The sequence below is a fragment of the Phasianus colchicus genome, chromosome 7, assembly GCF_987193195.1.
Source record: "Phasianus colchicus chromosome 7, bPhaCol1.hap1.1, whole genome shotgun sequence".
Classification (NCBI taxonomy): domain Eukaryota; kingdom Metazoa; phylum Chordata; class Aves; order Galliformes; family Phasianidae; genus Phasianus; species Phasianus colchicus.
Window position 1 is genome coordinate 4830615 of NC_143442.1, and position 24559 is coordinate 4855173.

Consider the following 24559-nt stretch of genomic DNA (forward strand, 5'->3'; position numbering starts at 1 on the left):
TCTCTTTTATTCGATTCTTGTTTTTGTTTTTTTTTTTGTTTTTTTTTCTCTTTTTGTAAGTAGATTGAAATTCTGTTCCTCAGTCCCAATCATTCCTCTCTTCAAGTAATAGTTCTAAACCAGATTCTTCATAAATGCAATTTATTCTGAGTTCTTTTGCTCTATATGGTTGTCATGTTCTGTGATTGAAAACATGGCTGAGGAAATAATTTCAGCAGCAGTTTTTAAAATGTCAATTTATTACTTAAACTCTCAGCCACTGTTAAACAGCATGTCTTGATTTTATGGTATTATGTCTATATGTCCTACTTGAGGGAGCTGCTCTTCAGATTAGAGAAATATATAGTTTCTGATGCAGTGGATGATAGTTTAATCTAGAAATTGTGACAGTTCATTTAAGGAACTTTAAGACATTTCCAGCACAAATAGTTGAGAGGGATAATCAGTTTGCTCCCTCGAAATGTTGTTTCATTCATAGTCCCTGATAATTTTTAATAGAAATGGTTTCTAGTAGAATACGAGTCCAGATGTCTGCCTAACACAGTGTTGACATTGGATGTTAATTGGACATATGAAGGTTTTAACTTTAAAAATAAATAGCAATTAAACTTGAGAACTCTTTGCCTTCTGTTTGGTTGTTGTTGGAGTTATTTCAGCAGCTGACATCAGTGATAATGTCACGGCTTGAGAAAAGGAATATGTAAATCACCTTTCTACAGTGATTTAACGGATCAAAATTTCCTCCTATGATTTTAATTCATTTTTTTAAACTCCTTTTTTTAATAAAATTTCATTAATCTCATTTATGTCCCTTTAGATTTGAATGAGTGTAATACATATGGAAGCTGCAGCCAGATGTGTATAAATACAGATGGGTCATACACCTGTAGCTGTGTAGAGGGTTACGTTCTTCAGCCTGATAACAAGTCTTGCAAGGCCAAAAATGGTGAGTTTTAACATCTCTTTACCTTAAAGAAAATATTTCTTGTTTTTGTCTTCTGTAGATGATAAGTATGAAAAGGTGGGAAGAAATGCCTGCGGAAGAGATGGATTTTCCTTCACTGTATTACAAAGAGCCACATAACTCCAGAACAGCTTTGCATGTTCTATGACAATACTCCAAAGGAGATATCAGAAGTTATTATATGGTTATGATTAATTAAAGTGAAATATTCAGTTCAGCCAAAATTAGAATAGTTCCCAGTTTGTCTCTCTTCATAAATAAAGATTTTTCCTCACACAGACAAAACAGGTTATTTACTCTGGGAAGACAAGAGTGAGAAGGCAGAGGAAATGATCGTGAGGTAATTGTGCCCTGAGGATGAAAAAAAGCACGAGATTGCCTTGTCCTTGTAATATCCCAGGAGGTGAATTTAATGATATGCATATTCACACCAATCCTTTTTTTTTTTTTTTTTTTTTTTTAAGAAAAAGTCATCTTAGTGCATGTTTTCATTAGTAATAGTAAACTGGATATTTGAGGAAAATAGGAAATAGTGTTTAAGGAAACAATGTTGTACAATGTCTTTTTTTACTCAGCACAGTGACACAGATAACATTCTTATATTAAAAAGCCAATACTTTCTTGAACAAGTTTTCTACATCGATGATGATTCAAGAGCCAAGTATACAACTGTGTTTATTACATATTTTTTTGAGTCTTATTTGTAGGTATTTTATCATCATAAAATTTGAAAGTCTACTGGCTTTTTTTTGAGGATATCTCAAGTTAATAGCATCCCTACGTATGTTCTGACTTGAGCACCAGTAAGTTAGGTGCTTTGCTACAGCTAGTATCAAGTTTTAAATTGATCCACATCGTAGCTGAGCAATTCGTTTTAATACATTGCCAAGTATTGTGAGATAAGAAAGTCCATAAAACGTAAAAAATTTTAGTACTCTTCTTCCTCCACTACATAAAAATCAATAACTCCATTCTAGATCAGGAAATTCTCGTGGTGCCTGTATTGGACTCGAGATGAGCCTTTGAGTTTCCTTTCTTGTACACAGCAAAATGTCTGTCTCAGTGTTATAATGAACTGTCAGTGTCTTGATGGTCTTGGTGAAATGAGTCAGGCTGTCTATTAACAGAGAAGAGCTACTCCTCTCTCTTTCTTGGTTCTTTATCATGTCTGTTTTATGGTCATTTTCATTTCTTCTGTTATTTTCAGCCACAAACTAAAGGAACCACTGCAAGCTAGTGCTAATAAGATCATGATGCTGCAAAGACATAAGCACTGCTTGTTACATTGTTTTCGTGCATAACCACAACTTTTCTTTGAAGTAATGCTGAATTAAATTGTCAGTATTGAACAATTGGGATGAACTCTTCAGAGTCCACAGAGGTCAAAAAAATTATTGCCACAATAATGATGCCACAGAAGGAGATGAGCTGTAGTGACCTATAACAGTTTACGTTGCTTCATTGCACCCAGCTTACAGTGTGGAAAATAGTGATTTTTCCATGTTCCAGAAGGTAGCTTTCCTTCAGCCTTAATGTTAAATTCATAGCTTCACTGATAATATGAACTGCTTTTCTCATGTTGCTGTCTTGTAGGATAAGGTTCAAGCAGAAACAAAAACAAAGTGCTGCCCTACACGAAAAAAGGATAGGTGAGAAAGTAACTAGGGACCAGTCTTGCCAAAAAGTGTAGAAGATGAAATGGTTCACAAGTTAAAAATTAGACAATGACATCACATTGGGCAGGGGAAGAGGTGTTATCCTGGTATGTAAATTAGGCTATGACTGGCAAGACATTCAAAGTATCCCTGATCCTTACTCAACAGTGGGAAGTCTTCAACTGGAATATGAAATCCAGTGAGAGGCATAATGGATTGATTAGTAGAACAGAATCCAGGAAGTTATACCTAAAGGAAAAAGCAAAATAAAATAAACAACAACAACAACAAAAAACAACCACCTCTTTAATTTCCTTTAATAGCCTAAAGAGAATAAGGATAGAAAGAGCAAACCATCCATTTAGTCTGCACATAAAAACAGTTGTCAAATACATTTAAAAAAATGAACAAAATAATTTTCAGTTCTGTGCGTAAAAAGTTTGAAAGTTAAGAAGCAGTTGAGATTTGGGTTAGCTTAAGTATTAGACAAAATTTTCTGATGTTAATAAAAGGAGATCATCTAAGAATATAAACTTCCATCCGTTGTCCTAGGTAAAGCATGACAGGCAACACCAAGCTATGAGCCTTGTACTACGTCTTGTTTCCATATCATTAGCGTGAGGTTTCTGAGTATGTATTAGATGGAGGGCCAGTGACCAAGGTATAGAGGAAGGGAGACGTGCCTGGGAGCAGTGGCCTGCAGGAGGCAGGGGGGTGGCTGTTGTGGCGCCTGGAGATGTCAGAAAATGATAGAATCATAGAATTGGCTTGGATTGGAAGGGACCTTGAAGATTATCCAATTCCAACCTTCTGCTGTGGGTAGGGACTCATCCAGCAGCTCAGGCTGCCTAGGGCCCCATCCAACTCAACCATAGGCACCTTCAGAGATAGGGTACCTACACCACTCTGGGCAGCAGTGCCAAGGTCTCACCACCCTCTGAGTAAAGAATTTCCTTCTAACATCTAATCTAAATCTAATTTGTTTGTTTGTTTGGTTGGTTAAAACATTTTCCCTTGTCCTATCACTATCTTCCTATGTAAAAAAAAAAATTCTCTCCCTCCTGTTTATAAGCTCTTTTTAAGCACTGGGGTGTCACAATAGGTCTCCCTGGAGCCTTCTCTTCTCCAGGCTGAACACCCCAGCTGCATCAGCCTGTCTCCATAGGAGAGGTCCTTCAGCCCTCTGAGCATCTTTGTGTCCTCCTCTGGGCCTGCTCCAACAGCTCTGGGTCTTCCTCATGCTGGGGGCCCCAGACCTAGATGCAGTACTGCGGGTGAGGCTTGCAGCTCCTCCACAGCCTCAGAGCCCACCCTGAATGGGCATCTTTTAGCATGTGGGATGGTTCAATTAGCAAAGCAGTTCACAGGAGCTACTGTTTTTCTACCCTTTAGGCAGCCAAAGCTTGCCTGTAAAGGTAGGGAGGTTTATCCCTCATTAAATTCTGCATTTTCTTCCTTAGCTCATTTAAATAACTTTGGATCTTGAAACTTTTAGCTGAGCAGTACCTTTGGGAAGGTTGTTAAAATAGGTATCAAAACAGCTAGAGGCACACCATGGTGTTTTTTTTCCAGGACTTTTTAACCAGACTTTCTTTTATGAATAAAGAAGCAGTTAATGACTTCTGAGGTGAAAATGAAACAAAATATAGCTCTGCTGAATGGAGTTTTAGAAGTTCTTTGTTTGCCAAGTGTGTATGTCTGTACTGGGAGGTCTGCACTGGATGAAAAGAATTTTTAAGGAAACAAAAGGACAGAATTGGAAAACTTTAGCTGAGGGAAAAAAATAACTGTTTTTCTTGCAGAAGTTCCTGATATATTTTATATGTTCATAGACCATCTACAGAGAAATACTATGTGCTAAGAAACATTTGTTGTATAGGTAAAGAAGGATAAAGAGATAGGGATTAAAGTTATAAGCTATTTCTGATATTCATTACTCTTAAATGCATCTCTCAACACAGTTTTCTTGTAGAACTCTGCCAATTGATGCTTCGAGGTTTTAGAATTGAAGTAGTCCATTTGGGATTCATTGCCTAAGTACAGAAAATTAATTTCAAAATAAAATGTGTCTGCATTTCATTCAGCACTTCTGAATATTTGTCACACTTTCATACAATGCATGCACTTTGCTAAGAGCAAAGCTCTTCAAATTTACAGCGTAGACCTCAGAGGAAGGGTTCTTAAGTTTCTTGTAAACACTGATTTACAATTTTTATCCTTTTCATATCATAGTAACGAAAAAAAAACCCAACAAACCAATCTACCAGCACTGGCATTTCTGAAGATTTCCTTCCACAGAACAAGGACTGTTGGTGGCAGAGCAAAAAGGCTTTGTTTCTGATTTGTTATGACATCACTATTGATCTGTATTTAAGACAAGATCAGGAGGGGGAGAGAACATAAGGCTTTCATCTTTTCTGCTACTCTATCTTAAACATAATTCAAAGGAAGATGCTTTCACTTTAGTCTAGAGGGATGAATCATAAAACTTTCCTGGATTAGAGAGCTATTTACTTCTTATCTTTCCTATAAAATGGAAAAAAAGAAAAAAAGGAAAAAAAAAAAAAAGGAAAAAAAAAAAAAGTAAACTCTGGAAAGAAAAACAGTCATGAAGTCCAGTTATTTGAAAAGCTGCTGCCAGCTCAATGCAACTCATATCTGTCCACTAACCTTTTAGGCTTTGTGCATTCTGTTTTGAGGCACTGACAACTAGTTTTTGTGAGAAGGAAGAGAAGAAAACTTTTTTCATAAAATCGATCTTTATCTGAGCAGCCCTGAAATAGGTATGTCACCTATCCTAGAGTGAAAAAGCACGATTAACCGATTCTACCCATTCAATTATGTCACGTATGGACTGCTTGAAAAATAGAATTTTCAACTGAGTATCCTGGTTTCTGGATAAATTCTACAAGAGTACCTATGTGTTCTAACATTTAGTCATGGCTGCTAAGCAGTGTCATTGAGTACTGGAGTATTTGATTTGTTACTTTTGCTCAGAAGTTTCAATGCTAATTCTTTTTCAGAATTCTTTCATTTCATAGACATTAATACTGAAATACAGGCTTTCTCTGGAGTTCAGTGGTCCTTTTTGCAATTACCAATGGGTAAGCTTAAAACCGTGCAGGAAACGATATGGTTCTCTATAACAGCCTCAGACAACTAAACAACCATGCTTGCTCCTTAACTGCAAACAGTGCCTGATACCTGCTTCTTCTTGAAGGCCTTACAGATTGCAGACTGATGTAATATCTTACTTAATACAAAGTACAAAAGCAAAAATGATAGTAAGGAATTTTTTACATCGATGGTGGATGAGAGATGAATGATGGTATTTTTGTGGGAAAGGAGCAGCAGATCACTGTTACGTGTAAAAAACGTAGCAAGATACAGGCATAGAGACACCCTTTATATCAGCATGGAAACTCTCAGAATGATGGAAACAAAATCTCTTAAGCCTATTTGTCTCCTTCTGATGGTTAGCAGTTCTGAAGAAAGGATGCAGAAGGGGCAAAGATTGACATACATGATCAACACTGTTGACTACAAATGGATCTGTTTGGGAAAAGGCAAATAAAATTTCTCATTAAAAACCCCGTATTGCCCTCTTTTCTGAGGAAAATAAAAGGATGGCTAGGGAGCTTCAGTTGCATCTTACAGTAGTTTACAAGAGGTTGCTTTACAAAGTTCAAATCTTTAGAAATTTTCAAGTTTTCAGAATCTTGCATGGATGCAAATAGTGATAATGAATGTAAGACAAGTGAGGACTGTCAGTAAATTAGAAAAGTAGTAAATTACAGAAATGAGGTTTTGCAGATGTCGTCATGAGATTTACTGACAAAAGGCACTGCAAAGTATAGAACACATTATAGAATGACAATAGGAAAGAATAAATGAAATCTATTTTAGAACGAATGCATGCTGATCCATTATAGAAAAGAATTGTCTTAGGTGGCAAAGTAAACAAAATATTACCAAAAGAGATGTTTAAATAAAAGCCCATAGTTTCAAAGAATTCAAAGAACAGAATTTAAAGCGTACTTCTGTGGATTTCAGAGAGGCCACTGAGCAGTGTGTTCAATAATGTCCCTTTTCTCTTTAATCAGACTTGCTGATGAAGCATTATTTTTCAAATCCTTTTAGTTATGCATTGTTTTCCTCCATTTCTTTACCTGGAATTGCTTAGTAAAATTCTTAAAACTGTGTGAAGTAGAATGTTGATCAAAAATACTAATTTTAATATTGATTTATTTCCTGAATATAAGCAGATTGCTTTGGGCTGAGAGCTCTTGGGGTGAGACTTGGCACTCAAATATTTTTTCCACATGCTTGGCAACAGAAGTGTGAGTTTCTATGTTTCAGGGCTTTTCTTTTGTTCTTTTCTTTTCTTTCTTTCTTTTTTTTTCTTTTCATTAATACAACTTCTGAAATTTTGTCAACTTAATGTTATTATTCACGTGAACATACTTCATTGCAAAATTAAACATTGCTGTTATTCCATTTAAACCTATTGCAAGCTTAAATCATATTTGGAGCATCACAAATCAAAGCTTCTAATGAAGGAGTGCTTCCCTTTAAAAAGAACAAAGAACAAAGCCAACCTGCAGGCAAATGTTTTTGATACAGACATCCCCATGATGGTTCTACATCGACTGGGGCTGTATACCAGTGGAACATACTCCTCTAGATCTAGAAAAAAATGACAATCAATTTCATTAATGAAACCACATATAACAAACTTCTCACCATACTGAGATTAATATTTTTTTTTTTAATTAACACAGAGGCATAATTTCACACCAGCCCTAGATTTTCTATCCAATAAAGCAATGAAAAATACACCTAAAGTAAAACCAGCTGCTCTTGCATCCAATAGCACTCATAATGCAAAATTTATTTGCACACAGTAACAATTGTTTCTCTCTAGGTGTAACAAGAAATTATTAACTTGAACAATTTGTCAAATTGTGAACTTTTAGCATCATCTTAAATGACTGTTTTATATGTAAAATATATATTCTTCACAATTTGGGTTTCCTTCAGTATTCATACAATGTTCAGAATATTTTCATCCATTATAGGCAGATTTCCAGTCAGTTATTCAAGTGAATGTGAAGTTGTTTCTTCATACTTCTGGTTCATTTGTTTTTTTGTTTTTTTTTTTTGTCACCTGAATATTAACGCAGTGGAAACTATGTATTCTCTGTTCCTTCTTGCTGTTAGGATTTTTCACAGCATAAGGCTTTCTCTCTTATGTTGCACAGTATTAGACCCAAGATGTGCATGATGTAGCCAGGTTTCATTGCTTTTTTTGTTGTTGTTTGATTTTGTTGTTGTTGCTCTTTCGCTTTGCTTTGTAGAAGCATTCATTCAGTTTTTGTCTCTTTTTAAAGGCTCAGTTACAAATGTAGCTTACCATTCCAAATGTTCTCATAAATTCTTCAGGCTTTCATGGCCTCCATTCTATTAGAAATGTCAGTAATCTGGATACAAATAATTTGCATAAATGTATTTCTTTTTATGACTCGGGCATGAAAAATGTTGCAATAATGCTGCACAGAATTAAACAGAAGCTGTGGGGCTAGGGTAATTAATTTTCTTTAATGATGTGAACTATTAGAACAGCAAGATAAAATATGGTAGTAATTTGAAATATATGATATGTTATGAAAATAAAAACAAAACCTATTTATTATCTCTTAAAACATGCAGGTAAGAACATTTAAAAATTTCACTCAAGCTCGTAAGATAGATAACACTTTATATTTTCTCTGATTTGTTTTTAGAGCCTGCTGATAGACCTCCTCTTCTTCTGATTGCAAACTCTGAAACAATAGAGGTATTACATCTTAATGGAAGCAAAGTGTCTGCCAGAACCCCTGTAAAAGGATCTTCAATTTTGACACTAGATTATAGCTACAGAGAGGACACTATTTGTTGGATTGAATCAAGGGATCTTGCAAGTCAGCTGAAATGTACAAAGATAACAAAAGCTGGGAAGTTAACAGACGAGTGGATAATAAATGTTGTGCAGTATCTTCACAGTAAGTATTATCCAATCATTTAGCAAAACAGTCATCTTCATCTTTGTGAACAGCTGCAGGAGATCTCAGAAATATTTGAGGCTTGCTGCTGAAGACAGTCTTAAAGCATTAAATATTGAAGCTCATACTGTAACACTTTTATGTATCTCACTCCAGTGTATATATGCATGAAAATGTGCATTTTTATAGTTTAAATAACATTTACAAGTTACAAAAACCAGGGCAGCGCAACAGAAGAAGAAATATAAAATGGTTTCTCTTTGGCAAAATGGTGCTACATAGCACTTCTATGTGGTTTTGTACTACTGGGATATTAGAAATAGTGAATGAATGAGAGACACATGCTTTTCAAATTGCTGTCAGGTATCATAAGTATGTTAGTTCATGAAAATAGAATATTTCCTAACAGGCAGGAAATAAATTGCTGCCTTTTTGCAGCTGAGGAAAAAAAACCAAACCCTCATAATGCTGAATTAGTCTTTAGCATTATAGCAAATAGCAGTCATTTTTTCTATTTATGGACTGCTGTTATCTTTTGAAGGAGATGTTTGCTCACTTATGTATTTTCATGTGAACAGATTGCAAAACAACATACAGTGAAAAAAAAAAAACCAAACAACCAAGTTTCTTCATCTTTCAGATGAGAATGGTCCATGGACCAGCTTATAAAGCACAGCACTGAGGAGTGTAATGGTGCTGCTAACAGTAGGCTTATGAAAACTCAGGACAAGAAGCTCTACTGCTTTGGTTTGGACCTAAGATTCTGAACATTTCTTTTTAAGTAGAGATAGATGTCAAAGAAGAACTCTGAACTTACCTCAAACTCTTGGACTGTATTCAAGTCACAAATGTGATGTTATATTTTAGAGATTGGGCTTGAGACTATCATGATAGCTGCTATAAAATGTGGTCATTTCTGTACAGTAAGAGAGTTGTTTTGTTTGTTTGTTTTAACCTCTTTTTTAGTTGTCTACTTCATACATAGCAAATTTAATAGAAAAGAATGAAAAAGAATGTTGGTGGCCCTGCCTGCAGCAAGGGGGTTGGAGCTTGTTGATCCTTGGCATCACTTCCAACCCAAGCCATTCTATGATTCTATGAAAAAATTAGAACATGTTGTTTGGTTTGGTTTTGTTTTGCCTTGCAATTCACTGTGACTGTGCTCCTTTTAGAGGACTCTCTTAATCCAGATGCAAAGTATAATCATACTTGATCCTGTCTGCTTTCTATTTTATAAAGAGTTTTTTTGATACTGTATTTTCCATAGGGTTCTTCATACTCTAGATATCAAAATGCTCTAATGATCATGGTGGTAATATTTGATTGTGCCTTTTAAATTCATTCTATTATCAATATTTTATTTTGTTTTTCTTTTACTAAGAGCAATCAGATTAACGACAGTCCTTAGCAAAATTTGGTTTGTATTGAACTGTGTGTCTGTTCTGTCACTTATCTTCATTGTCAAAGTAGATCCTAAAGCTGTTTTGTAGTTCTTCCACCAGTTGTCTCCTGCTTTTCTCAGTCTCTGTTCTCTGCACATGAAGAGACTTAATGATAAATGCTTATAAATATCTGAATGGAGTTGGGATGCAAATGGATGAGGCCGGTCTCTTTTCTGTAGTGCATAGCAATAGGATAAGGAGCAATGGCCTAAAACTTGAACAAAGGAAGCTCCATAAAATATGGAAGAACTTCTTTATGGTAAGGGTGATGGAATACTGGAACAGGCTGCCCAGAGAGGTTGTGGAGTCTGCTCTGGAGCTCTGCAGATATTCAAGACCTGTCTGGACACCTACCTGTCTGACTCATTGTAGGGTTCTGTTTTAGCAGGAGGGTTGGACTTGATGATCTCTTGAAGTCTTTTCCAATCCCTGAAATCCTGTGATTCCATAATTGCCAATCTCTGAGCTGTTTGGGTCTGCAACAGCACGTCTGTTTCTGAGAGTAACACCTTGTCATAAAATAGATATGGAAATGAACACAGTGCCTGCAATTAATAAGCTAGTCATTTTTTGTAGTGTTAGCACACATCAGCCTGTGGACTCTAATATTCTGCTGAAACTTCAATGTATTTTGTCTTGTTTAAATGAAGAATTGAAATTCCCATAGAAATGCATTACTTCTAAGAGTTCAATCAGAAGTTGTCTGTTACAAATTTTTTTTTCCTCAGTTGTGCAGAAATTGTCCCTCTGGTTAATCTCTTCCCTTCCAGACATATATCTGGAGTTATTTTTTGCAAGGAGTCTGGTGTTGCTATAGCTGTTATATATGTCTGCACACATGTATAGGTCATTTTGTGGCTACTGCAAAACTGATTTTCAATCTTAAATTCTTCTTTTTCTCCCCTGTACCCTCTGTTACCCATCATACAACTTCTTCTATTTCTCTTCATTGTTTAGCACCTGCATCTGATGAGGCAAACAAATTCATTTTGCCTCCTAGTGAAGAATTTCAGCCTGTACATTTTCAAGTGTAAGAGAAAGTAGAAGCTGCTCTGGCAGCTCAAGACAATAAATGGTTGTGCCCATGGAGTTACTCATAGAGAAACAGAAATTCTGGTTTTCATAGGAAAAAGCCTTTTTTTATCATCTATCTGCAAAGTCAACATTCCAAAATGTATTTAAAACAAAAGAAAGTGGGGGAAAAAAAAAAAAAAAGAAAGAAAGAAAAAAATATTCTAGTAATTTCTAGTGAAATTTTGAATTTCTTTATCCTTGTCTTCTATTCTTTTTTCTGTTTTTTTCTTTTTTTTCTCTCTCTTTTTTTTTGACTATAGAAGAAAACATGTTATCTGCATATGACACAAAAATTGGTGAAAAGGTCAGCTGTACAAAGTGATTGGGACTGCTTGAAGTGGGCTTTCTCAAAGTGCTTTTTTAGTGAAGGCAAGTAAGTCTTGTAGTTAGGAACAAAGAATACAGATCCTATTTTAAGATGAAAGACTACTTTTAGGAAAGCAAGGACTGTGAAAATGACTTCACTTTCAAGGCAGAGCATATTGTGCAAGCTCTAGGTAGTGAATACAAAGCTTTGGATTCACAAAATAAAAGAAATTATGGTTCTTTAGTATTTAGCATTCTCCTTCAAAAGGCAGTCCAAAATGATTTCATTTTGACACTTAGATGTCCCAGATGAATTCCTTTGAAAAGCAGTTCTAACTTGGTCTGCATCATCTGTACCTTCTTCTGCACAGCTTTAAATATGGCAGAGAGAGGCCCTACTGCACCCAGGTTTCATTTGCTGCAGCACAGGCAGTGTTGGCATCTCTGGTGCCTAGTTCTAGAGCATAAGGAATGCCAACACGTTGTACTAGTTTCAGTCTTGTAAGAATTACTATAGCATTGATAAGGCTATTTAAAAATATATATATATATTATTATTTTTCTTTTGTGGTAGGTTTATTCTTTTAAATAAGAATAGCTTTCATGGGCATGGTAATATCAGCACACACATTCTTGTCTTTGCCAAGACCAGGTGTTTTTTTGTTTTTTTTTTTTAAACTTTGTCTTATTGAAACCAGAAGTTGTTGGAAGTTAAGATGAAAATTTTCCTTTCAGGCAGATTTATATAAGTAGCATTGGAGCCAAATATACTTTTAGGGAAGACTCTCAGGTAAGGCAAGCTTATGCACACCCATATAACGGGCATGCTCCCTGACACTTTACACTATCTCATAGCTCCCTTCCAGTTAGTATTGCAGGACTGCCAGGAACAATCATTTATGTAAAGTGCTATCTTGAGGACCAAGGCAGCAGAATGTCTTTTTAATGGAATGAAAGTGGAAAGTCTCTCACAGTTTTCAGTCCTTCCAACGCTGCAATGTGTGATCCTATACTAATGCTTTTGTGTATTAGGATGGAAAGCAACAGAAACAGAATTTTCTGGATGACAGAATCTCCTTCTTCATTTAAATAAGCATTGTTTACCTTCATCATAACAAGTGTCAAGCACCTTGTTCTCTAATCAAACAAGCATCAGGCTGCACAGCCTGGTTTTAGCCACTACTGTGCAGAAAACTCACTTCTAGGATGCTGCTTCAGAGTGTGATATTTTATGTTTGGCTGGTGTTTGATAAAATCCAGTCCAGTTTGGTGTTTGATTCAGGTTTTCTTGGCATATGATATAAACCCCACCCAGCAGATTCTTCTTGGCCCCGTGAGTCCAAGCCAGAGCTGACTTCATGGCTCTCCCAATTTTTGGATGCAGCTGCATCAGACATACTATCCAACAGCATCAGGTTAAATTCCCTTCTGTTCCACATTTTTGGTCCCTCCAGTTGTGCACTCACAGGCAAACAAATGCTTCCTTTTTCTTCTGAGTTTAGTGGGGAAAAAGCAAACACCAAACAGCTTCTTCCAAACAGAAGCATCTGAATAAGGATTAAAAGCATGAGGACAAGAAAGGCCTTTGATACTCTGCGTTATATTTTTCTGTTTGTCTCTTTGGGTTTTGACATCATGCAGATACAGGCATAGTCCCAAAGCTTCCCCTCCCAAGACCTAAAACATTTCCTAGTAGTAATTAACAACTACTATGAGTGTTGTGACATTCAGAATACCTCTGGTCATTTAGCTTAGTATTTGTGAGTCTCAATCTTATCAAAGGAAATGCTGAGTAGTGATCAGAGCATCCAGTACAAATTGGAAGCAGAAAGAGTGTCCTAAAGAAATAACACAGCATACTTAGGATCCACCTGGAGCCCAGGCAGATCTTACAGTGGTGTTAGTGCCGTTCTGGGAAGAGTGGACAAATGCTGCTTCTGAGATAACAATTTCTTTAGTTTGTCCAAAGATCTTTTTTTGTTATATTTGGCAATATCTCACTGTAGACAAAGCCATTATTAAATACACAAAACTGAAATATTTTTCTTATGAGGGTCCTCTTTATTCAGATTGAATTTCCCATCTCCTTTTACTGCCTTGTGAGATGCTACCATTCTTTAAAGCTGACCTTCCTCTTTACTACTGTGGAAACATTATTTTTATTATTGGACTTTATTGCCTTATTATTCATGTCCTTTTACAGGTGACTTGCAAGGATTATCTGGTATATGTTCTGTCTGTGCTGTGAAATTGTTGATTCTTAATGGGGAATCAGGTTTGTGTCCCATCTAAGGCTATTATATACATTCATCACTGACATATGTGTAAGATTAGATCTTTCATCAGACTTCACTCATGACTTCCTGAATGCCATTTTCCATGTTTACTTTAATTTCTGTGTTCTTTTAGGCATTCCCCTACAAGTGCAAATCTTTAGTAGGAGCTAAAAACCTTTTTATTCTGAGATCATACATGGGAAATTCTGTCTGTACTTCAGGGGATCTGAGGAAATGAGTCAGAGAATAATTAGGGTCATCTTGATGGACAGTAACATAATCTAAAACTCTCTGCTGCTGATATTCTTTTGGCTGAATTCATTCTTCATTCTAGTGGACTGGGACTCAGAGAACTTTTGATCCAGTTTGTGATACTGCTTTGTTGGTGCTGTATGGTCTTTACTTAATGCAGGCAACAGTGCTGTCTGATAATTGTCCTCCATGTACTGTTATTTTTCATCCTGTAATGATAAGACTCCCTTAGAGACTCAAGCTTTTGGAAGTTCCTTTTATCACTCTGCTGCTCTCTTTAAATCCTAGCTAATCTTTTCTGATTATTGGCTACACGTAGCCTTTTTGATGATAATCATGTTTACTAGAAGAATAAGGGTAGTTCACATCTTTTGCTGAATGCATTCATTCAGCCTTTCTCAGAGACAGGCTCAGAGACTGCCTGGAAACTCTGGGATTTGTGTTCCAACACGAAACATCAGCTGGATGTCTTCCACTGACCACAGCAGGTTTTGCAAATCCATGTCTTTTCCTATTAATAGTATTCATATATTGAAGTGTCTGTCTCAGTGCTTGATGGTTTGCACAAAGGTTTGGTGATGATCTTTGATATCAGAGATCCTTAGAGGGTCATGCATATATTACAAATTTCTAAATGCTAGCTGTGAAGCATCCGTCTGCTTTTGGTGCTTTTTGGATACAGTCCATTCAGTTTGACTTGAGGATTTATGCTATTGGATGAATAGTGTGCCTGTAACATTGTGTTATGCATTTTTGAGGCAATATCTTCCAAGGCAGATGTGCTGAATTTGTAGGATTTCCCTCCAACATTAGGTTACCTGCACTTAACCTCTTTTGAAATAAGAGCTATTTATTAACTGCTTGTTAATTGCCAAAAATAGATTTTTTTTTGGTCATTCTGTCAGATATAATACTACTATTTCTTCAACCTTTGTTACTTAGCCAACTTCTACAATTGATCTTCTATTGATATCATTCAAAGCCCTGCCTCTGTTCTTATCTGAGCTTGCATGATGTCTTTTTATCTTTTATGTGCTTTTCAGTAGTAATGCTCTGGGCAGCTAATTCTTATCTCAATGGTATTTCTCAGCACAAATTTTTGATCGCATTATATTTTTCTCTAAACTCCTGGACTCTGCCTCAGATAGTGTACCAAATATTGTCTCCGCAAAGCCTACATCTCTTAATCTCCTTATTCTCAGTTCTACATTGTCAGATTCCCTTTTTCCCAACCACCAACCTGCTAGCTGACCATTTCTGGATTTCCATCTTAGTACCATTACTGTCCGAACAGTAATGACACAACTGCATTTTGTTTCTCTTCCTTACATACCAACCCAGCCTTGATATCAAAGTCAGAGAGCAAGCTGGGAATGTCCCATAGAAGTATTTCATATATAAAAAGGACAGTCAAAATATCAGTAACCATGTACGTTTATCAAACATACTGCTGATGAACTCTGTTGAGTGATTATACTACTTGTAAAACAGTAACGTTTTGTACTTTATTAACACTTTTCAGAAATATGAAATTAAATAATGCATGTCTTATGTGATTAAACACACACTTTCACATATGCCTTCAACATCCGTGTGCAACCTGCTAGCTTCATTTTGGCTTTTTACATGATAGTCAATGGTAGTATTCTTTATAACACCATTTTCACAACAACTGAACTTGTTCTGCTTCTGCAAATTCACTGTGGACTTCAGTAATGGGCAAATATTCAGAGAGATGCAGACATTTGTGCAATGCAGCCTTCTCAGCAATCAGGAAAACCATTCCCTTCTGCCTTTCTTCTAAGGAAGGAGGAGATGCGCAGGAGACATATTTGTAACCTTGAAATTTCAGCAGAGTTGGCTATGAAATCAAGGCTTTAAGTGTATGCTCTTAGAAGCTATCTTCAATGGCAGTAAAGATCTAATTAATAACTTGGTATTAAATACCATCAGCTAATTATGCATGCATGAAGTTTGTTCGTCTTTTACTGGCACTTTATTTTATTTATAAATTTCATGTTTTTAATGAGGTGGCTTTTCTTGCTAAGTGGAGATGTTTCTTTGTAATTCCACGTCACACAGGATGCTAATCAAGTTACTTCAATTAGACTAATTGACAGTAAATTTGTTACATACTTCCAGATAATAGCTTATTAATTAATTAATGCAAATAGTTCATTCAGACTTCATTCTCCTCAAAAAAAAAAAAAAAAAAAGAAAAAACAAAAACAAAACAACTAAAATCAGCTGAAAAATCAAGAGTTCAAGAAACTTTTTTTTTTTTTTATCTAGTATGCTTTGGATTATGTCATTAAAATTGGTCCTTCACTCACCTTAAGACTTATCTCTGAGACACAGATCACAGAAGTCAAGTTGTGACAACATTACAATAAAATTTAAAAATGACTTCTTTTAACCTTTTTTGACTTTATAGTAAAGAATAGGGCATAATCATATTGATTTGCAACTCAAACTTTGATCTAATGTCTTGAACTATTACAGGGCAAAGGTAAATAATGACCAAGCTTTTCATAAGTGAATGACAAATGAATCCAAGTAGAAGTGAAATGAGAAGCTATACCTCTTTGAGGTGTTAGGCTGCTTTCAAAGCTTACCTGGGCATTTCTGTCTTTATTGTAATTTAGGACGAAAAGGCACAAAGACACTAAGTATTTTACATAATACTTTATCAAGGGATCTTAAAGAAAAGGGAATTTCATGTTTGCAAATTTGAGAAAACTGTGATTATTATTTGCACTGTAGTGGAAGTGGCAAATTAAACACACCCTTTGATTTGGTGGTTTAACATATGTTTGTGGTTTTTTTTTTCCCCCGGGTTTTAACTTTGAGTGACAGAACAAAAGCCTCACTCAAAAAGTATTATCTCCAGTTCATGGAAATGTTTTTGTCTTCTCAGTCCACAGAATTTAGGTTGTGGATTTTTACTTAGAACAAAGCCTATTTGATTCAAATATTTCTTTTGACTTCAGCTCCACAGTAGAACCTGAAGTGAAAAAAAACATATAGATCATGTCAGTATTATTAAATATATAAAATGGAAGAACAAAACTTATGCTTCTCAGTATTTGACAGTTACCTTGAATAAAATAAAATCTTGGTTTTGCTTTACAACTTTTAGTTGTGGCTTTAGTGAAGTACTTATTCTAAAATTGAAAACTTACATGCCAGAGATCTTTTAAGCATAAGAAATCACTTTTTCTAAAGCCAACTCGAAGCTATATAAATTTCTTAGTTCTTGAAAAAAATGTCATCTAATCATTGTAACAAATTCAGTGAGAAGAGAGGACGCAATATACAGAAGGGTTGGTTTGTTTGTGCAAAGCTGAAGCCCTACACTTTATCAACATGTCACAAAACAGCTGCTGTTTGATATGTTGAGTTAGGCATTCACCATAACACTTCTTGAATTGATGATAAAGTTCCAATAGTCTTTGCATATGTAATTGCACAGAATATGTAACACCACATAAGCAAAAGCAATGAGCTGATGGGAGTTGTTGGGATACCTGTTGAAATTGGCAGTTCCAGAGACTCTCACTTTTTTTGCCATTTTTTGGACTTGCTTGCATTATATACACTGATAATTTGCTTAAGTATACAATTCCATTTTTTTTTTATTACAAGGATGTGGGTTTGTTTGTAGGGTGTTTTTTTTTTTTTTGGTACTTATCTGTGTAAGGAGGAAAATATAATGTATTTGTAAAGATCAGCACTTCTTCTCTTCTTGTTTGGAATCCTGAAAATAGTATGTATTTTCATTTTAAAACTCTTTCGAGAATATAATGATTAGTCACTAAGTCTGTTCAACTGGTTTCAAAATTCAGATTTTGTTTCATAACTATTGCATTAGCTCCAGAAATGGGGAAAAGATGACTCAAGTAAGATGAAGAAGTGGGGAAACATAACATTTTATAAGACGCTATGAATGCATTATAAACTGTTATATATCTTTAAAATAATTGGCCAATATTTGGATTTTTTTTCCTTCTACAAACACTTACTTGGACAGACAATTATTCCTTCATAAAGTAGACGGAGCAAAAAATGATTTGAGAAAAGCTATCCTGAAAATAATTACAGTGCCATCTATGCGAGCTGTCAAACATCTGGAGAACTGTGCAGCAGACAGAGCTGCTTGTGCCCTTTTGCTCCATTCCTAAGCACAGGCTGCATCCACATCCACACATGGCATCTTGCTGCAGTTTTAGAAGAAGCAAAAGATATTAGTGCAAGGAAGACAAGAGTGTACCTTGTAGAGGAAATGTGGAGAGGGATGCAATGCGTGTCTCTCTTCTGTATTTCTCTGAAAGTATTGGGACAAATTCTTTTTATTTTTTATGGAAAAGGAATGGTTTAGATTAGATGTAAGGGGGAAGTTCTTCAAAGAGAGAATGATGAGGTACTGTAACAGGCTACTCAGACAGGTTGTGGATGCCCCATCCCTGGAAATGTTCAAGACCAGGTTGGATAGGGCTCTGGGCAGCCTGGTCTAGTATTAGATCTGGAGGTTGATGGCTCTGTATGTGGCAGGGGGGTTGGAACTTGATGAACCTTTAAGACCCTTCCAATCCAAGCAAGTCTATGATTTTATGATTTCATGAAGGAGGAGAAATTTAGGAAGAAGGGCAGTATGCTGGTAGTCACGAGTGTTATTTTTCCTGAGACTTTCTGAGTGATATTTATGAAATAATCTCATATTTTCCCCTCTATCTGTAACATGAGAATGACAGTGTTTCTATATGGTGTAGGGATGCTGTGAGGCTTAAAAAGAGGAATGCACAAGGTTAAAGTAGTTAGCATAATGCACACAAAGCTCCTGTAGTTGACAAGAGATGGGATTATGGCCCCATATATTTCTAAATGGCTTATAAAATGTTCTGGTAGGGGCTGGGAGTTTTCTGAAAGCACAGTTGTGCAAATCTAAGAGCACTTGGTGTGAGCCATGTTACTGGAAACAGCAGATGTTTGAGTGGGTTGGGATACATTTGTATGGGAAACTATTTTGGTATTTGCTTTTAAGATAATGGTGAGGTAGTCCAGTACCTGGATTCCCACCACTATTACAATGATGATGATAGAAATAAATAAACAAGAAGCAGCATCCTGATGTCCTGTTGAAAATGTATGAAAATAGAAAAAAATAATAATCTGTAAGTCTGAAACTGTTTTATTTTTATTTTTTTGCATTGCATGAAATAGGTTAGCAAGAAGGTTTTTTGGTTGCTTGTTTTTACTCGAAGTCAGTCTGTATTTTAAGTCTGGACAGTTAGGCAATGTTGGTCAAGTCAAATATAACAAACAGTTTTCTCCTCAAAGACAACTATTTTGATATTGAAATAAATGGATGGAAAAAAAAGAAATAGACAAATAGGATGAAAGGGAAGATAATGGTTGTGTGTGTGTATCTGTTACAGACAGCTGGCAGTCAACATTCAAAGACATGAAGGGCTTTATTTGCTTCTTTTCTTCAAGCTGTAACACCAAGCGTGTGGCATCACTGGGTGCTTTGCAGTGGCTTTGAGTGTTTTGCAGAAGTACAAGCATGCTGAAGGTGCCAGGCAGTGACAGTGATCCCTCTGCACTGTTGTAAGAGTTACCTATGGATATGATGTTCCTTTTTGAATAACTTCATTTCTAGAGACAGGGAAAAAGATGAAGTAAGCAGCTTAATAAGAAACAATTTCCTTTTCTTTCCTTTACAACCCTGAAAAAAGAGGTCATCTCATTTAGGAAATTAAGCAATATAACTTTGTTCCAGAGATATTCTGTGGCAGTGTGGGGCCTCATAATGTATTTGCTAAGTTTTCAAGTCATATTTTTTTAAAAAATTAAAGATATTTAAAATTGTTTACATTATTCTTTAAGTCATAATTCTCAAGCTGGATTTAAATTGTTCTCAGTGTGTGGATTTTAATTTTACTATAAGTACATTTTTAAAAGATTTATTTTAGAAAAATAATTCTATTTGAAAACAATTTATTCTCCTCTTCTCCTAGTATATTTGAGATGAAGATAAAGACTTCTATGCCCAATAAGAATATTTCTTGTATATGTCAGAATGAAATAATCAATGGTCAGTGTTACCTTATGATTAAAATGAAATTGAATGCAATAATGCCCTTTGGTGAAAATGAACAGATTGATTTATAGCAGTGGGTCATGTCATAAACTGTTTAGTCACATTGTCTAGACTATACATTGCTAAATGCAACAATATTGGGCTGAATATGAAATTATCCTACAAAATTGTGACCTACATTTTACCTGCATGACACTACATCATACTCCAGGTCTTCTGAACCAGTGTCATCTGGCAAATGTCACCTTCTACAAAACGTGCAATTTAGGTTTCCTTCCTTTCCCAACCTTTTCTTTAAGAGCTGACTCAGTTCATTTACTTCTATATTATCCTCCCAAAAGTGCTCCTTATAGCATCATTGTCCACTTCTGGGATTAAACTGTTCACATTCTTTCTGGAAGTCATTTTCCTTAAATACTTAGTATTGCAAAAGTAACTATATATATATTTTTGACACGTCTTTAAAATTGAAATACTCTTCCGCCTAGCATCTTTATGGGAAGCTGATAAAGTGACCTTATTTTTGTCGAAGGATGGTTTATGAAGTTCTTAATGAATGCGGGAGTCACGAAAGGTGGAAAGTTGTACATTTCTGCCTTTGATAGAGGTGGTTAAAAGACAAGAGTATCGGGGCCTAATGTAGCCACAGCAGTTTGCTTAGTCCACGTGTTTGATGGCATGCCTACTGCAGCTGAATTATGCTTTAATTTTAACAGTGAATGACTTAACAGCTTTGAAGTAAATAACTGGGTTTGATTTACAGTCTCAGTAGATTTATAAGAAGCTTTTCAATGTGCAGTAAAAAAAAAAAAAAGAAACTGTTATAGCTATGTACCTCTATAAATCTGTCTTTATTGTTCAGCATGTATGCAGTCTATTGGGACCCCATTACAAGTTTACAATCATTTGGCAATCTGTTTGAAACTCAGTAATGCAGAAATTAGAAAAGTTATGTTTTTGACTATTCTTACTTGCTTCTGACATGAGATTGGCAGAAGAATATTCCCTCCTTATAAAAATCTAAATCCCTAGGATTAAAAATCAGGGCCATTCATATCGCCATTCTTTCACTGTTTCACAGTTCTGCTTTGCACAGCCAAATCTCTGACTCAAGACCCAAAACCAGAAAAATTCACTTATTTTACTCACTCCAGAAACATGATGCATTGTGACAGAGAATCGTAACATGAGTGAAAGAAGAAATATGCTAAAAACTTTAGGAGCAAATTTTGCTACTCTACTGTAAAAACCCTGGCAAAGGTTCATAACCCAAACATGCTTGGGATCCACCATAAGCACATTTCCTCCAAATGCTCTGTAAACAGAGATTTGTTAGAAAATAAAGGACTGATTTTCACTGTTATTATGTAGATCGCAGGGTTCCCAATTGGGAAATCATTCAATGTGCATTTCTCCCTCCATGTGCCACCTCAACCCATGTACTAACATGTCTTAACTACTGCTTGGCCTGACTTCCACCTGTGGGACTAGGCATCTCAGCAGCCTCAGAAACTAAGCCACACACACACACAGAAAAAAAACCCCACCCTGTAAGAATCTAGCTTCTGTATAAATAAAAACAGTGCAACAGGGCTATTGCCAGACAAGTAGGAAGTAGAGGAGGGCCACCAGGTGGGCTTTTTATTTGTGTTTTTACCTAATAGCAAATATATATGCTGTGCTGCTGTAGCCTATAAATCTGGCTTGCTTGAGCATATCTTGTCATCAGTGCATGGAAGATATCTTACAGGTGAGAACTGACAGGGGTCTCTCTTTTGGGCACATTCTGTGTATTCTGTGCACATTTTGCCACAGTCTGTGTAGATTCCTTTGCAATGAAGCTGCTCCTAAGTGGTGTGTAGTTGCTGGAGTTAGACCTTCTCTTGAGAAGTGCACTGCATCCAGAAGAATAATAAAAAAAACCTATATTAAACATTTTAATTTTAATTATAAACCTAAGCAGGTTCTCTTCTGTATGTAATTGGAATACTTGAATCTCCAAGTGACTGGAGAGATGGCATCTCTGGGAGACTAGACGAATTCATGTGCCATCAGGATGCTCTTATTAAGTATTCATAATATTTAGAATAGGATCATAGTTTTTAAAAGTCTTCAGTTTGGGGAAACTGCTACTGTCTAAATGTTCACATTTATAGGTTTTAAGCATTATATTCTATAGCCTCTAGGGTTAGAAGAATACCAACTGTATTTTTGACAGTAACCCAATTTATTGAAATTTAAATTATACCCAGCAAACAAGAGAAAATGCTTTCTTTTCTTCTGAAGAACCTGTAGTCTGGATGCCTTAAAGTGCTTATTTAAATTTAATACGTTTTAGATTTTGCATTACACTCCTTACAAGCACAATTTGATTTTTTAAAAGGAATTAGATATTTGAGGATGAGCTATTGGAAAAGTTAGATGGATATTTGTCATTTTTTTTTTCATTTTTAAACATATGCAGTAATCACTCAGGACATGTCTGTTTAAAGTTTAGACAACAATGTTGTCTACTTATTGAATGATGACATCTTTAATAAAAAAATATATTTTATAAATGGCATTGCAGACACAATTATGGCCAGTTGCTGTCAGTAGGAAAGGCACAGAGAAATCTATGCCAGTTCTAACTTTACCCAACCACTGTGTCAGTGCAAGGCTGTCTGGACTGCTAATTAGGAACATAATTCTCAGAAAAGAGGTAGAGCTGAAGCAGATTTCACAGCCTGTCATTTAAGCGTGTTTTAACTACTATTTACCTGGTCTGGTTGTTTTAGTAAAAGAAAGACTTGCCACTGTTAGTCTCATTACACAAAACTTGACAAAAAAGCCTGTCTTGAAGCTGCTTTTGCTCTTTAGAACAAACTTTTTTAGTTGTGTTGTAAATATGTAATTTTATCTTTTCTTTTTTTCTTTTCTCTAAACAGGGAGTAAATTATATGGAACATGCCTGGCACTTTTATCGTTTGCTTACCTTATACAATTCACAGAGCCTTACTGTAAAATATCTCAGATTTCAGTTAAAAAAAAAAAAAAGTAAAAATAGAAAAAAAATGCAATGCTTCTTTTAGTTGTGGAGAAGTTAAATGCATGTATTTGGAGAAAAAAAAAAAAACACCTTGAAGATTCAGGAACCGTAAGAAGAGGCAAAATCTCTCAAATATGTTGTCCTATCTTTTAATTACTTTCATGTTACTTCATTTCTCATGGGGTTTGATTCCATATTTTTATATATATTTATACATATATATATTCCTGTTTTACCTGTTTTGATTTTAGCAGAAAGCAGGGGATGTTTCCTCAGTTGAAATACAGGGAAGCTAACTCTCAACTCCAGCTATTTGATGAAAACTAGCCCCAGAGGCAAACAGTTCATGACACAACAGGCTGTACAGAAAGCAGGTGTGAAAATGCCTGTGAGACATGAAGATCTGTTGTCCTAGCCTTTGGTTGACAGGGGACTGAAGGTGACTCCTCTGACAATGAGGCATTTGAGCAGCACCAACCTGGCTCTCCTGTACTGCACGGCTGTCAGGGACCATGCTGACATCTTCCATGTTGTAGGATGCTCACCTGAGGAAAGTTTGATTGGAGCAATCCTTTCTCACTTCTCACAAGCATTTATCCCCCTAGCATATGGCCAGCCATCCAAAAAACTTGCACAGCCCTCAAAATTCCCATTTGTTGAGACAGTTCTAGTAGACTAAATTAAACTAGTGGATCCTAGCAGACTTGCCTACCTGTGACAGCACTGAGCTGCTCCTTATAGTGCTGAAAGATACCTGTAACATAAACACTACCCCTCCCCTCACCTGAGGGTTGCAGACAGTGTTTCTGGGGGTCATTGCTACCTTATTGAAGGCAAACCACAACTTAAACCACTTCCCCATCCCATCAGTTGTCAATGGATTGTTGCTCAGTGAGTCTTAAATGGATTTCCAAGATCTTTAGAGAGTTCCCACTGTGCTCATGTTCAGAACAAGGAAAAATTTAGACATGTAACACAGTGGAAGCATTTGCACTTGAAACGGAGAGAAGTCATCTGTCTTTTTAATTATTAACCAGAAATTTATGTGGAACACACTGGGCATTTTTAGTTTTAAACATATTTCCTCCAGAATAATTCCTCCATTGGCTTGGAGGTTTCTATACAGACTCCAACTATCTGTGGATCCCGGTATCATTTGCTTAGATTATTTCTTGCATTAAGAATAAGAAAATTTTATTGAAATGCATATAGAGAGAAAACATTCTAATTTTTCTATTTCAGATTTTTCTTGCAGGTTTGTGGGTAACAAAATCTGCTAGCTTATTTATGTTAATAGACAGTGCTTGTGTTGAATCCTTGATTACAGCAGTAGGACGAACACAAGAATATGGAACCATTACTCTCTTTTTTTAACTGAAAATTTGTTGTACAAGTCCCTATTTGAAATTAAAATGTGAGCT

At 35.8% G+C, this 24559-nt stretch overlaps 1 protein-coding gene across 3 annotated transcripts in view; it reads left to right on the plus strand.

Annotated features, from left to right (window-relative positions):
* Nucleotides 1–24559, plus strand: part of LRP1B (LDL receptor related protein 1B) — a 591311-nt gene that overhangs the window by 319342 nt on the left and 247410 nt on the right. For all 3 annotated transcript variants that reach the window (XM_090143529.1, XM_090143530.1, XM_090143531.1), the window contains exons 5-6: nucleotides 818–946; nucleotides 8403–8660. In XM_090143529.1, the coding sequence (XP_089999655.1) occupies nucleotides 818–946; nucleotides 8403–8660 (387 nt within the window). The remainder of the gene's footprint in view (nucleotides 1–817; nucleotides 947–8402; nucleotides 8661–24559) is intronic.